Here is a 14,751-nt window from a genome sequence, read left to right as displayed (position 1 = left end):
CCTTTTCTTTTTTTATTGTTATAAACCCTTCATTCTGTTTCTCCCATGCCTTATAAAGGATCCAGCGTAAGCTGCACTAAATCAGTATGACTTTTCAGCAAAGTAGAGTAGAATACTTTAGCAAAGTAAGTGGAATACCAGCCCAAATCTACTTGACACAAAATATAATGGAAGTAACTCCCAGTATGTGTTTTTAAAACAGTAAGGCTAAAATGTTGTCACCCTGAAACAGTGAGAACAGCCAATCTATGAGAACACAGAAAATTGAAAACATCTACTGAGAAGTGAGAGGAATAGAAAATATTGCACCATCTTCTCTTAATATGAGAACATAGCATCCACATGGCCAGTATGGCAAGTTAAAGCTTGCCACGTTCATGACTGATGAAGCAGACTCGAGACTTAAGGAGTAATCCCAGACTCAGAAGACTCTCTAAATGACCCCTCACAATGACACCATCAAACAGCAGCCTGGCAGCCAAACATCCTACACAGCTCATTCACAGCACAGTCCTGCTCCCTCTGCATCAAGGCACACCAGCTCCACTGCGCTCACTCAAGCTGCAAGGTCTAAGCTGTTGTTTCCGCACAGTCAAGTGTGTATGTACTAAAATGAATGTCCATCAATTTGCTTCGTGAGGGCTGAATCTGACTTCCACTAAAAATCAATAATATTTCACTACTATCAAGTTCTATTTTTTTTTTTAATAACAGACACACTATCTCATGTTACCCCATCTTACAAACCTTTCCATTTACTGTCCCTTGAATATTCACAATAAGGGTGGGGAAGGAGTAGTATGAGGGAAGAGAGGACCTAAACTAGAAATCACTTACAGTGATGAAATACACCAGTGCATTTGAGCTGGAAATCATCCTACTGGCTAACATTCAACATCCAATTATCATCAACTTATTTATTTACAGGCCACACAATCTACCATTTATATGAAAATACATCATTCAAGGTTAAAGTTAAAAGCTCATTTTTACTGAGTTATCATTTGACATTTAGAGATTAAAACTGAACTGTATAGTAAGTCACCTTTCTGTAGATATCCATAAGAAAGCAATATTATCCTAGCACTCATTAGAGCACATTAAGTCTCTCTCTGGTATTTGTGAAACAAACTGCTAGACTATTAGGATTGAAAAACAGTAAGTACTAACAGTTTTAAGTTTATGGCCGATTATTTGAGGTATTCTGTGCATCAGGGTCATATATATACATGTATATATATATATATTTATTCCTAATGCTTGTCCACATAGCTAATTTTCTCTTGTTAAAGTCATGAGCACTAATTCTGTAACTTCAACATTCAGAAAATTACTTAACTTTGTATTGCTATACAAGACAGACTTCAAATCCAAACATAAATGTTTGAAGGTTTATGCTAGATTAAAACTAATTGGTTGTAAATAATTTAATACTGACTTTCGATAGTTCACAAACAACTTTCACTGCAATCACCAAGACAAATATTTACCATTTATGTACAGGATTGTTACAATGAAAGTGTAATTTTTCTTTTTGTTATGCTAAAAAGACACATAAGAGATTATTATAGTTCTATTTCATTAATTTTGGCTGAACTAATTGCTTAGGAATGAAAGCTGTTGTAGAAGATGCAAGTCCAGCCTCCTATAAACTTTACCAAATGTTTATAAAACATTTGGTGTAAAACTGAATGATGTTACAACACAACTGAGTGCAACTGACTTTCAGGAGAACTCTACCTCCACCTTCCAGCTCCAAATCTCATTATTCCATCACAAGAAGTCTTTTTTATGTGTAAGTAAAAATTTTGGTTAGACACATTCCCCGACTTTGATTTGCCTTTTCAAGTAAACTAAAAAGACCTCACTGGAGTTTTTGAAAAAAAACACTACCAGGGGAACTAGCAAAAGGACTACTTAAGAAATTCACTCCCTAACTTCTCAGTAATTCAAGCTTGGGAGAGACCACAGTATTTGAAGCCGTCAATTTGGCGATGTAAAAGTTTTGTCTTAACTAGAAAACTGGTGAGGTTTGCATCCATTTGTCAATTCTACTCTTATTCTTTTAATTAATGCTAAAATGTAACATTACCAGTTATTGCCAGTAAGTTTCTATAGCCTAAATGATCTCTGTCTGAAGGCAGACTACACAAAAAACATTATTGTTTTCTTGTTCTTGAGCAACTATTCAACATAAGAGTTAAGCCTAGCCTGGCCCTGAAAGACTATGTCTTGTTCAATCGTATCTTAAACTTCTGGTGAGATAAAGTCTAGATTCAAAGCAAAACCAAACCAAACAAAGAAAAAACATCACAAACAAGCAAACAAACAAAAAAAAAAAGCAAACACCAACAAACCAACCCAACCCAAAATAGAAAAGTCTTCGTAATTCCAATTCCCCACCTGAACTTGACAATGCCACCCAATTTAATGAGGTAGACATGACTGTCATAAACACTTTTTAAAATAATATACTGCCTCAGTCGACACTATGTAAGAGACTAATCAAAGCCAGCTTAGATCTTATTTCATTGACATGATTTTCCCACTGTTACTGGAATGATTTATTGATTTGTTTTTGACTGAAGAGAATCAAAGTCCTCTGCCTCGAGTTGCACTTCCAACAGTGTTCTTAGTCTACTTTAAAGTACCTGTGAAACAGATTTGGAAACTGAAACTCAACAGAACAGTGAGTTTTGTATCACAGCACATATCAAACAAATTTTACTAAAGCATCACTTGGAGAAAGCTTGGAAAATTCTGCGAAGTGCTCTACTATTTCTAAGAAACTTCTGCTGTTCATGATTATCAGCAAGTTTGCTATTTTGGCATCAGACTAGAGCCCCAGTGCCTCCATTTCTGACCCCTTCAAACAAAAACAAGCTGCTCAACAATGTCTAATCCGTGCGTCATGTAATCCTGCTTAATACCCTACAAACTCTGGGTAATATTTGGGTAGTTTTTAAATTTAGCAAAGAACATCCTGGCCTAGTTCAAAGATACCCTTGCCTTGGGTAGTGTCCCCTAGAAACATCGCCCACACTAGTTCCAAAGGAGAAAAGCAAACGCACACATAGGCGTAAGAGAAATGAACAAATAATAAAAGAGACTGTCTAACGTCATCATGAAAACACAAAAAATGACAAATGAAATTACTGAAATAGGAATGCATTATGCAAACACCGAACACACCACTCAAAGAGACATTCTGACTTTCCAAGAGCGCTCACAGCCCCATGTACCAGGCAGTGCATGCAGCTCCCCGTTTGCGGCGGGGGCAGAGAGCGTCGCGGAGCCAGCGCACAGCCCATGCAATCACGCCAGCCTTCCTCCCATCAACACAGCCATCAACACACATCACACCGCTCTGCCAGAGAAACAGAAAATCCCTTCCCTGAGACACTGTTTGCTTTTTGAAGCATCATTATCTTACAAGTGGCTCATGCTACAAACTCTACCAAAGAGATCTAAACTAAGTCCCATTGTAGTTCTTCATCATACTGTCCTGACTGTCCTACCTACAATCTCTCAGACCCTCACTGAAGGACAAATATGTTCCTATTTTGTTTACGCTGTCAGGCAGACGGTCTCCAATCATTAGCCTCTTGTCAACAGCGATGCTGGGGTAGATTACTACTGTGTAGTGCTTGTAATGGCAGGTGCATGGCCCTGGGGCTGCCATCTGCCAGGAAGGAAGTGTTCTCCTCTAGGATGCTGAAGAGATTGACAAATAATGTAAACAAAACACCGAATCATTCCTAATCTATGCAATAAAGCTATTGCATTATACTTCTGCAGTGTAGATGTCACCATTCAGAAGTGGGAGGCTTTGGTTTGTGGCTTGCATAGTTTTTTCCTCATTATTTTTGTGATTGATTTACTGAGATAAAAACACACTCTGAAATAACTTTTCTTTTAACGGAGGTGGGCAATTCTGGATTTGAAAATAAACAAACAAAAAAAAACACCCCTAGCATCAAATATGTTTATTTTGGAAACTCTCCCCACTGTTCACTTTTAACAAGCCTCTTTACAGAGAGTATTTGCCTGCAGTGCGAGCAAGAACTTGATTTTTTTTAATTACTGTTTTTGATATATCTATACACAATTTGGGGTCATTATAACTGATAAAAATAATTGAGACTGTTTTGAAGTACTTTTAAAAGCAAAAATAGTAACAGAACTCCAAGTTCTTGGTTGTTGTCTTGGTCTTTTAAATTAATTTTTGAAGGGATTTCTCAAATTCAGATTGAAAATCTTTCCTAAACAGTACCAGTTTAGTATCCAATTTGTCACCTGAGCTACCAAGCAATAGCGTAACTCCATGGAATTATGCAGGCACCCACCTATTCTTCAGAAAAGTTACTCATTACTGCTTATTTGGCTACACAGAGATTACAACCTACTGCGGAGCCAGCCTCAAATGTCACTGGATGTGTTAGCAATTTAACACACCAAGAAAGACTTTCAACTGACCCTCTGTAAAGATGTAAGCAATCTTTGCATTGACTTTTCTGTGGTTTGCATCAGACTTGTAAAACCCAAGTTTTAAAAGCTTATGTTAACTACAAACCCTACAACTGAGGAATTCATTCTACATGTATTAGTGTGGAAACTACAAATGCAATCTAAACCAGTAATCCTGGCTTCCTCCAAAATTGACAGAGATGAAGGGGAAAATGCATGCTACTTTTTAAGTTGCATTTAAAAGACAATGGGAATCACCTTTGCTGGTTCTGTTTATTGCAGCTGCCTCTCCAGAGCCAGGGCACGCTGACTAATCCAAGAAGCCCCCTTGTTAGATAGTTAAAGGCAGCTGACACAAACACAAGTGTAAAAAAACCCCAAAACAACAACAAAACAAACAAACAAGTTTTCCTTTGAAAACTCTGCTGCAGGAGAGACAGCGTTTTCAACAACCAACAACAACGGGACTATTGAGCTGAACTTGGCTTTTCAAAGCTGCCACTCCTGACCCCCTACATATATACACACAAAACTTTAAAAATAACTACATGCCAGACAACAGACACAAAGAAAACATATCAGAACTTTGGAGGTCACTACACCATCTTCTTAAAACTCCAGGGATAATACTGATTTCCATGAATAGACAGATCACTTCTAAGCAAACATTGTAAGAAACTACAAAAAAACCCAGAGTTGTGAAACTTTCATAATTACACATCCTAATTTACCAAATCAGTCAACATATACACTTTAAATTGCTATTACACATTGTGTATCAACTTAACGTTAAAATTTCCACAAAATTTGCTGTATCATGACTAACACAATGAACACAGACACACGAAAACATATCGACAACCAGTATAAAATGTATAGTATATTTCAACAAATTCAGAAGAAAAAAACCACAGATATAACCATTTTTTAGATGTTTATTACTCCAAAAAGAAACATATTAATGGTGCTTTTAGAGAAAAACTTATAGATAGAAATACCTAGATGTAATTATACAGCCATTTTTCAGTGGATGCTTGCTATGTTTCAGCTTATAAACCACTTCAGCATTCCAGTGTAATTAACACTATACAAAGCAAGAATAAATCTAGTGTAAAGAAACCCATGTTAATCTCTCTTTAAAAAAACCCAAAAAAACCCAACAAAAACAAACCAACCCCACCATATAAAACATGCCCTAATACTCTTTCTACTCAAACACTCCTTTATTCTTACTTACAAATGAATGTTAGTCTCTGTAGCTATCTTGAAAGAAATCAAGTAATCAGAAGCAATCATCAACCTAAGCATTTCCTCTGCCTTGAGCAATGACTGTACTGGTTCACTTTAGAACAAACCCACCATTCAATTTGGTCTATAACAATTTATCTTAAATGACTGAAAGTAACCATGACATTCTTCCTATGAGCAGTACAGCTAAACAAATTAAAGTATAAAGCAAAAAAAAAGTCTAATAGATTTTGTGATATTCTATCTGCATGTAACAAGCTGACACCCATATAACCAACATAATTTAAAATATTAGAAGCTTCATTTAATACTAGGTAATTTCAGTTTACGTTTTTTTTCATGAATGGCACTGCTAGGTTCAGATCTAACCATTTTGGTTTGGTCACCTGCAAAGTGTCATCTGAAAGACAGTAAATGAATTGCAACATGTTTAAAAGAAAACCTCAACTTTTTAATTCTAAGTACGAGTTAAAAACTCAAGCTATGTAAGTTATTAAAAGTTGCTCAGTTCTTTAGTTAGTTAGATGTTCTTACAGAAGTTAGCAGTAAGAGAAACTACTACAATGGATTTATTCAAAAAATACTTTAAAATGTGTATATATTTCTAACACAGCATATAGTTCTTTTAATACTTTTAAGAAGTCATTTTAAAATGAGCATTAATTTTGTTAAAGAGACAAACATTCTCATGTTGCTCTGAGAACCAAAACTTTTTGGCAGTTGGCATATGGAGGTCAAAAAAACCAACTTAATAATACAAGTCATTGTGTAAAGTAATCCCAAAGAAAAAGGAATCAAAGTTTATGTTTTTCCACAATCTAAAATGCCATTAGAAAGAAAGAGAAAGAGATTTCTTAAGATAGGCTTTTTTATTGTTTAGGTGCAACCATAAAACCCTCACAAAACTAAAAGCTAATTGACAAGGCGAGTGCAAGAGGAGGATCATTATTATCAAAAATCACCTTATTAACAATTTTAAGCAGATGCATTACAGATGATGACTTCTTCAAACAAATCAAGGCAAAAGAAGCTGACAGAGGAGAGAAAGAACCCTCAAGGTTTTTTGTATTATTACATATAGTATCTGCTCAATTTTAGAAAACTAGTCCAACTACTAGAAACATCTACAAGTTGAAACTACAGAGCACTCTGTGAATGGAAAAGAAATCAAAATTAAAGATAACCCACTCTGGTGACTTAGATTAAGGAAAAATTCTCTATTATACACCAACTAAATGTAATGGTCATCTTAATTGAGAATTCCAGGATTAATACAAAGGATAAAATCTTAACCCCACTGAGACAGAAACAAAACTCCTATCTGACTTCAACTTTGACTTCAGAACTAAGATCCACCATAAAAAGTCACTTAATTGTTGATTGTAATCTGTCATAAACATAGTGGAATAAGTAATTCACACTTCATAAGAAAAATGGGTGTAAACATCTCCATAAATAATGAAATCATACACAGTCCATGTTTCTAAGCAAAAAAGCAGTCATAGTTTAAGAACAAAGGCTAGTTATTAGCAAGTAACAAGTTTTAACCCACCAATAACAGTATTATTTTATTTACATATCAGATGAAGGCAATTGTTTCTCCAACTCCTAAATATCTGCACATTTTTAGAACACAGTAGAACTAAATGAAGTGATAATTTCAAGCAACATTTCAACTGTTCTGTTTTGACAGCAGCTGCGGATGCACTTCTTGCTCTTGCCGTGACAGGATAATATGGACAGAGATTTCCAAAAGCAAAGCACTCTCTACAGTAGAGGCATAGCAGAGATATACACTACACATGGAAGCTAGCCACCTTTAAATTATACAAATAATTTTCCTTAAAGCACTTATCCACATGGAAATATAACTACTGCAACAGACCTTAAAGGAGAAGTCAAACTGATCTTTAACATGTATTTTGCACAAATCAAAATATTAATTTTCTGAGAAGGTAATTGCAAGGAGCTTGTTTGTATACTCTATCTCAGTCTTCTGTTGTAAATATTAAACAGAAGTAGATTCTTCATCATTTCAAAATTACTGCAAACCACACTTGAAGTAAAACTTCTCATTTTTTAAATGTAGTTAAAAACAAAGTTTGAAAAAAGTGCAAACTAAACAAACAATGCTGATTATATAGGCTCTCTCTCTCTTCTGCAAATCAGTAATGTTTAAAAATTCATATTTTTTCAAATCTACTGTTACTACTGTTGAAATAATCTTTTCTATGTGCAAAATACAGTTTTCTTTAAACAGAATATGTTTCTCAGTAAAACAAAATTCTTAGTAGTCTCCCAAATCACAATGTTTGAAACTCAAATACATTACCAAAATTCTGGGTGACCTTTTTAAGCACTGGCAGAAGACCTTCCACAAACAAACTTTAGTATGAAATCCCAAAGGGAAACTAGGAAATCTGCAGAAGTTTATTATTTGATTAAACTTACACCAGTGAAGTCCTTTATGATGTATTTCTCCTTCCCCACGCTGTGACTTTCCCAGATTGGCTGCCACAAGTGCAATTAACCTGATGCCCCGTTTTTGGTACCCAACCCACTGCTGGCTGAGGATGCTGGTGGTGTGAGGTTCTTCCTTACTACCTTGACCTGACTCTGGTTCCATCCATCCATCCATCCCTGCATCCCGTACCTCTGACTGCACCCTACAGGCTGGCACCCTTCTCAGGGAAGCGAGGTGCTGGAGAAGACAGCCCACCTCCTAGAGATAGGGTCAATCCCAAGGAGCCTCCCCGCACCACTCCTCCATGTGGTCTGCGTTTAGAAGCTTACGGGAAAGAGGAAAAACAAACACACGTGCAGATTAAATATTAAAATAAAGACAAGCCTATAACCGTCCTTGGACAAACACACGCAGCAGCAGCACCGAGCCCTCTCCGCTGCAAGCCGCGTAGCACATTACACGGCTGCGTTCCCTGCATTATCCTTTTGTTTACAGGATGGAAGGACGGCGGTCGCTTCCCTCTCCTTATCGGGCCGCCCGCCGCTCCCATTCCCGCGTGCCGCCTGCCGCGCCGGGTTTTCCCGGTACCCGCTGCCGCCCCCCGCCCCCCTCAGGGTCAGCAGTTTGGGAATGCTGTGGAAATAGCGCTTTCCCAACACCAGGCTTCATCTGCAATCGGTGCTGTAGGTGGCTCGAGACGAGCTCCTCGTTTCCGAATAAATCCGTTTTGCAAAGCAAAAGGGGCGTGATGGTCTGCAGGCGCCCGGGACGGACATCCCAAGGCCGGGCAAGGAGAGCGGGGCTGCAGCATCCGCACCGGGCTCGGGCAAGCCGCAAGGATCCTGAAAGCGACTGAGCAAAACTAAACAAGAGACACATAAGGCTTGGCCCTCAACCTTTCCAGTCATTCAGAATAAGCCTTCATCTTTTCAAACTCTGACATTGCATTCAACAATCCTCTCGTCTTAATTAGGTTCAAAGCTTGTTTTGCAAACGGTGGGATCTCTCATCTTTTCCATCTTCCTGTACTTCCTATCAAAAGAGAAAATATTTTCTTCTTCAAAATCAACTACCTACTAAGGAAACAGAAGGAAAAAAACCCTGCAAGTGGCTCTTACAAGCTTTTGCTGTTCACTTGTTATCGATGCCTCTACCAGCATTGTGAATAAAGAAGCAATACCTACTCTCCTCCAAGCAACTACTACATGGCTTGAAATTTCACCCAGCTATACCCATAAACACACACTACAGCTATCTATGCATAAGCGTTTGGCTACTATGTCTTGCATAAATCCAAGAGACAAGAGAATCCTTTCAAGTGTCTCATTATTAACTTCTCCTCCTCGACAGACTGGCTGTTCTGCACCCTCCTCAACCAGCACCCAGTTCTGTACAAACCCTCACTAACTGAAAGAAGGTGGAGTACTACTTTGGTGAAGAAGGAAGGGGATTTGTTTCTTTCCTTTTTTTCTCAGCACCTAATTAAAGGAATAGCTACATACTGAAAACAGAAAGTCTCTCTCACCCTAAATTTCAGATTTCTTCAGTTTAACACCCAACATTTGCACAAACATTGTTACACACCAACACAGGCCCTGAAGTGAAATATGCGATACAGCATACAACAGCTCAAGTACATAGTGACTTCTGGAAAGAATTACCATCTTTAAGATTCACATTCCATGCTCACTATGATTTACTGTTAAACTTTTGCAAGAGATAAGGTATTTCAAAACCATTATATTAAATTTATCCTTCTGAATTTGATATTCCAGACCTTCTCGGCCAGAGAGCCAAGGATTGTTTCTGTAATCTGATGTCCTCAGTCAAACAATGCTGGTTTTAACTCAGTCATTTTACATTTTTAAATAGTATTTAGAAGCTGCATTAACATAAACTATTTCGGTCACATTTTCCAAACACTTTCCAAAATCTTACTCAAGAAAATTCTGAATGCAATCCAAACATAGAAACTGTGTAAACAGCAGCTTCTCATGGGGTACCCAGAAGTATAAACACATAATAACAGCACAGTAGTATTGAAACATGAATAAATATTCCAAAATTAAACCCCTTTCCTCATACAAAGAGCCACTAAGTTCCTCCAAGACTGCTTATTGCAGGACATGTACAAAGGGATAAAAGTGATTTCTAAGGAAGCGAAGAGGGATAGTGCTCTACACAACACCACACAACCTTGTGATGGTAAACATAAAGCACAAACACGCACAGCAGGCACTGTCAGATGTAGCTACTCACCTTTCACAGCACTGGCTTCTTTCAGGTTGTGAGACAGAAAGTCTATGCTGGCATAGGTGCTCATCTCTACTCCATTGATGCCCCCATTCAGGAGGTGCCTAGCTTTCAACCGGGATTTGTCACAGTTTGCCAAGGACCCATCCACAACATCAATGGCGATGTAGTTGAGGCCATTCTGGAAGCCAGCCGAGGTCTCCCGGCACATGGGACTGCTACCCTGCTCCTCCTCCAGGCCTTCACTTTTCCTGAGGGACACATTCTCCACCGAGGCCGAGTTGTGTCGTTTGGGGTTGTGTGCGAAGGAGGGGGACACTGGGGTCACAGTGGTGGTGGAGGAGAAAGTTTCTGAACTGTGCCTCCTCCGCCCCTGGGGATCTGCCCGGATTACTTTGGCCCCCCGATTCGGGTCTGGGGGAGGGCTGGAGAGAATGAAAGCCTCCACCCCAGAGAGAGTGAGCCTCTTCACACCAGATGTGGGGCTGGTAACCCGGGCACTTTCTGGTTTCTGAACAATGGGTTGAGGTGGGGTAGTGGCCATTCCAAAGGTCATCTCGGTGTAATCACCAGCATCCGATGGGCTGGACGAACAAGCCATCCCCACAGCCGTCTTCAGGTAGTGCCCATTAGGCTGGCTGGTGCTGGAGGAAGAACCTGGAGAGAGAGCTTCCAAGGAGCCCACCGAGACCGTGCCCGACTGGGAAGGTGACTGTGACCCGAAGTCAATGTTCATGTAGTCAGAGAGAGGGGAGCGCCTCTGCCCCGTGCCCGAGCCCAGGGAGGAGGCTGGGCTGTCAGCAGGCAGTGAGGGGGGAGAATAGACGGCAGCATCCCCGAAGTCAATGTTGATGTATTCACCGGGGCTCTTGGGCTCAGGCGGCAGAGGGTGCTCATTCATGCTGGGCAGCATCGTCCGCAAGGTCTCCAAAGAGAGGCGGCTGGGCCGGGCCACCCGCTGGCAGCGCTGGCTAAGGAAGCTCTCGGTCCGGCTGTGCCGCAGGGGCGAAGGCACCGTGTGGCTGGAGGGGGCGAGGGTGCCTGCAGGCAACTGGCTCGCTCCACACACCGCCTCCTCCGGGATCATCCTCCCCGGGGAGTTCATGAAGACATACTGGTCGCTGTCCTTTGCCAAGCCCTGACTCTTGTAGGAGCGGGGTAAGGAGCTGTATGAATAGCAGCTGGGCTTTGGGGGCTCACTGGACCCATGCCCTGAAGGGGCAAAAAAGAAGTCTGGGGGGGTGAGGGAGGGAGCTTGGGGCCCATTCTGGGGGTCCCGAGGGGACATATTGATATAGTCACCGTTACTCAGCCTTCCATCTGAGCTCTCCATGGACAACTTGGAGCCGCACCACATCCGCATGTACCCGCTATCGTCAGGGGAGCTCTCCCCAGGCGAGCTGGTCTTGTAGCTGCTCCCGTTCCCCGGGGACCCGCTACCCACCCCTGCCCGGGGCTGCAGGATCTGCTTGGGGGCAGACACGCTGGTGGGGCTCATGGGCATGTAATCATCGCTGCCCCGGCTTCCCTGCCCTAAGGCTGCGGCCACACCGGGGGTCATGGGCATGTAGCCGTCATCATCTTCCCCTCCTCCCCCCACTGCCGGCGGGCCCAGATTGGTGCTGCTGCTGCCGGAGCTGCGGTGAGAACCGATCTCGATGTCCCCGTAGTCCTCCGGATAGGGGGTGTAGGTCACTTTGGGTGAAGCCCCGGCTTGGCAGGAGGAGAAGAGGCGGCCGGCGCTGCCGGCGAAGGTGGCGCGCATCAGCGTGTACTCGTCGAGGGAGGCGGAGGAAACCTGCGGCGCGGCGGGTCGCTGCCGGCACGGCGTGGTCAGGGAGTAGGTCCGCTTCCGATGGCACCTGTCGCTGGCAGCGTCGGGGCAGGGCCGGTAGCAGAAGCGGCCACTCGGGGGTCGCTCCATAGCCATGTAGCCGTAGAGGTCAGTGCCGCCCCCCGGGTCCCGCACCGGGGGGGTTTCGGCCACCGACTCGGGGGTGTTGCTGCGGTTGCTGGCAGTGGAAGAGGAGGAGAAGGGCCGGAGGTCGCCGCCTGGGCTGGAGCCGTACTCGTCGAAGGACATAAAGCCGGCGTCACTGGGAGAGCCGGACACGGAGGCGCTGCCGCTGGACGGGCGCTGCGGGTGATGCGGGTGGGCAGGCTCGGAGCCGAGGCCGCTACTGGAGGAGAGGCTGATGGGGCTGGTGGCGGAGGGGGGAGAGTGGGAGGCGGGCATGGACATGGAACGGCTGCTCTGCAGCCCGCCGCCGCCACCGCCGGCCAGCACCGGGAGCAGCTTCCCTGCCTGCCGCCCTCCGCCGCCGCTGAGCGTGTGTGAGCGGCTCAGGGGGGTCCGCACAGGGCCCGGGCTCATAGGGCTGCCGGCCGCAGAGCCCACCCGGCAGCCGTCGCCCTCGCTGGCCGTTCTCACCCGGCACGGTGTGCACTTGGTGCTGGCGCCGGCGGCGAGGCTGTCGGTGCGGGAACGGCGGAGGAGGCCGGTCTGGCTGGGAGGCAGGTTGACCAGGTGGTGGTGCCGGCGACCGGGCACGGTGATGGGATGGGTGGCGGAGGCGCCGCTGCCGCCGGGCCCGCCGGCCCCCCCGGAGGAAGAGGAGGAGGAGGACTGGCTCTTGCTGCGGGGCCGGAACTCGGACAGCTCCTTCAGCGCCTTCATGGCTTCCAGGATGGTCTCGTGGATGTTCTGGGCCACCACCGAGTCGTCCGCTTGCATCCAGAGCTCGCCGGGGCCGGTGGCGGCCGAGCGCCCCACCTCGATGAAGAAGAAGCTGTCGGAGTGGCCGCAGCGGCGGATGTTCATCAGCTGCAGCGTGACCGAGGGCAGCTCGCAATTGAGGCGCACGAACCCAATGGTGCGGGCCGAGAGGCAGAGCCGGTGGACGCCGGTGAGGTTTTTACTCTGACCCAAGCCCTTGGGCTTCAGCGTCACCTGCCAGACCTCTCGGTAGGCAGCGGTGGCCGGCGCGATCAGCCCGTAGTTAAGGTCTTCGCCGGCCGCGGCCAGGGAGGCGGCGGCCGCGCCGCAGGAGGCAGAGAAGGGGGAGGCGAGGTGGCGGTAGGGGGACCCCTGGCAGGCCGCCTTGCCCTCGTTGAGCAGGTCGGTGAGAGCCCTGTACCAGCCCTCCTGCTCCTGCTCGTTCTCGGCCGCGACAGCGAAGTACTCGTCCTTGGTGTAGAGGGCGATGAGGTACTTGTGCTTGGCGTCCGCCCGCTTGTTGATGTTGAGGCAGGAGTCCAGGGCGATCACCCGCTTGGGCGCCCCAGACTTGTTCCTCCATTTCTTTTCGCTTTCGTAGTACTCCAGCCGGGCGCCCCCCGCCTCCTCCCCGCCGCCGCCGGGGCCGCGCAGCACGAAGAAGCGCTTGTGGCCGTGCTTCTGCTTGCGCAGGTACCCGCACTTCCTGACGCCCTGGTTGTTGTTGTTGTTGTTGTTCAGGTTGGGGCCGGGCGGGGAGCTCAGGGGGGGCAGCAGCCCCAGCACAGCAGAGCTCGCCATCCCCAGCCCCGCGGCGGGAGCGCCGCCCGGCTCCTCTCGCTGCTGTCGCCGACGCTGAGCGGATCCGGAGCCCGAGCGCCGCGGCGGAAAAAAAAAATAAAGAAAAAAGGAAAGACGGAGGAAAGCAGGTAAAATAAAGTTATTCCTTCGTAGAAGAGCGCAGTGCTCGGAGCCGCAGCGGGATCCTCCGCTGTCACTCTAGGCAGCGGGTGCTGCTGGCGGCCGCCCGGCGTCCTCCCCGGCTCGACTACCGGCGACGCCGCTAAGGCTCCCCGACCGCTGCTGCTGCTGGTGCTGCCAGCGGGAGTTTCGCCGTAAGTAACACATCGCGCACCGAGTGCCCCAACTAAAGAGCAAAACAACACGTGACCGCCGCCTCACCGAGGGCTCACACACCGAGACGGGGCGGAGCGCCGCCGCCGCCGGCACCGCCCCGCATTGGCCGCCGGGCAGCGCGAAGGACGGCTGCGGCCCTCAATGGGGCGGCGGGGCGGGCTCTCGGCAGCGAGGCGGCGCGCCACCGTTGGATGGCGGGAGCCTCGCCCCCCCCCCTTCCCGCCCCTCCGCGTTCCCGCCCACCGCCTCCGGCCCCCCTCGGGCGCAGCTCAACTCGTCGCTGTCGCCGCTGCTCTCCCCGCACACAGCGCGGAACGTGCCGGGGGCGCGGGTACGGCGGGGAGATCCGGCACATCCGGCGAGCCCCGGTGCCGGCCCTCGCCATCCCTCGGGAACTCGCCGAGGCCATATCAGGTGCTGCGGACCCGCCGGGCGGAGCTTCCGGCCGTGCGTGAGCGCCGGGCGC

At 46.1% G+C, this 14,751-nt stretch overlaps 1 protein-coding gene across 3 annotated transcripts in view; it reads right to left on the bottom strand.

The window, feature by feature from the left end:
* IRS2 (insulin receptor substrate 2) overlaps nucleotides 1–14,375 on the bottom strand; it is a 28,737-nt gene extending 14,362 nt beyond the window's left edge. The window contains exons 1-2 of one of the 3 annotated variants that reach the window (XR_012057494.1): nucleotides 10,439–14,375; nucleotides 8,167–9,211 (exon numbers count right to left, since the gene is read on the bottom strand). Coding sequence is in view for 2 of the 3 variants with exons in the window: in XM_030280354.3 (XP_030136214.1) it covers nucleotides 9,186–9,211; nucleotides 10,439–13,949 (3,537 nt within the window). In the remaining variant the exon portion in view is untranslated. Of the gene's footprint in view, nucleotides 1–5,384; nucleotides 9,212–10,438 lie in introns of those variants that run through there. The other 2 variants (XM_030280354.3, XM_030280360.3) reach the window with 2 other exon arrangements.
* Nucleotides 14,376–14,751: the final 376 nt, after the last annotated feature.

This window comes from Taeniopygia guttata, chromosome 1 (genome assembly GCF_048771995.1).
Source record: "Taeniopygia guttata chromosome 1, bTaeGut7.mat, whole genome shotgun sequence".
Classification (NCBI taxonomy): Eukaryota; Metazoa; Chordata; class Aves; order Passeriformes; family Estrildidae; genus Taeniopygia; species Taeniopygia guttata.
The sequence above is the reverse complement of the archived record's forward strand: the minus strand, read 5'-3'. Positions and strand labels throughout refer to the sequence as shown.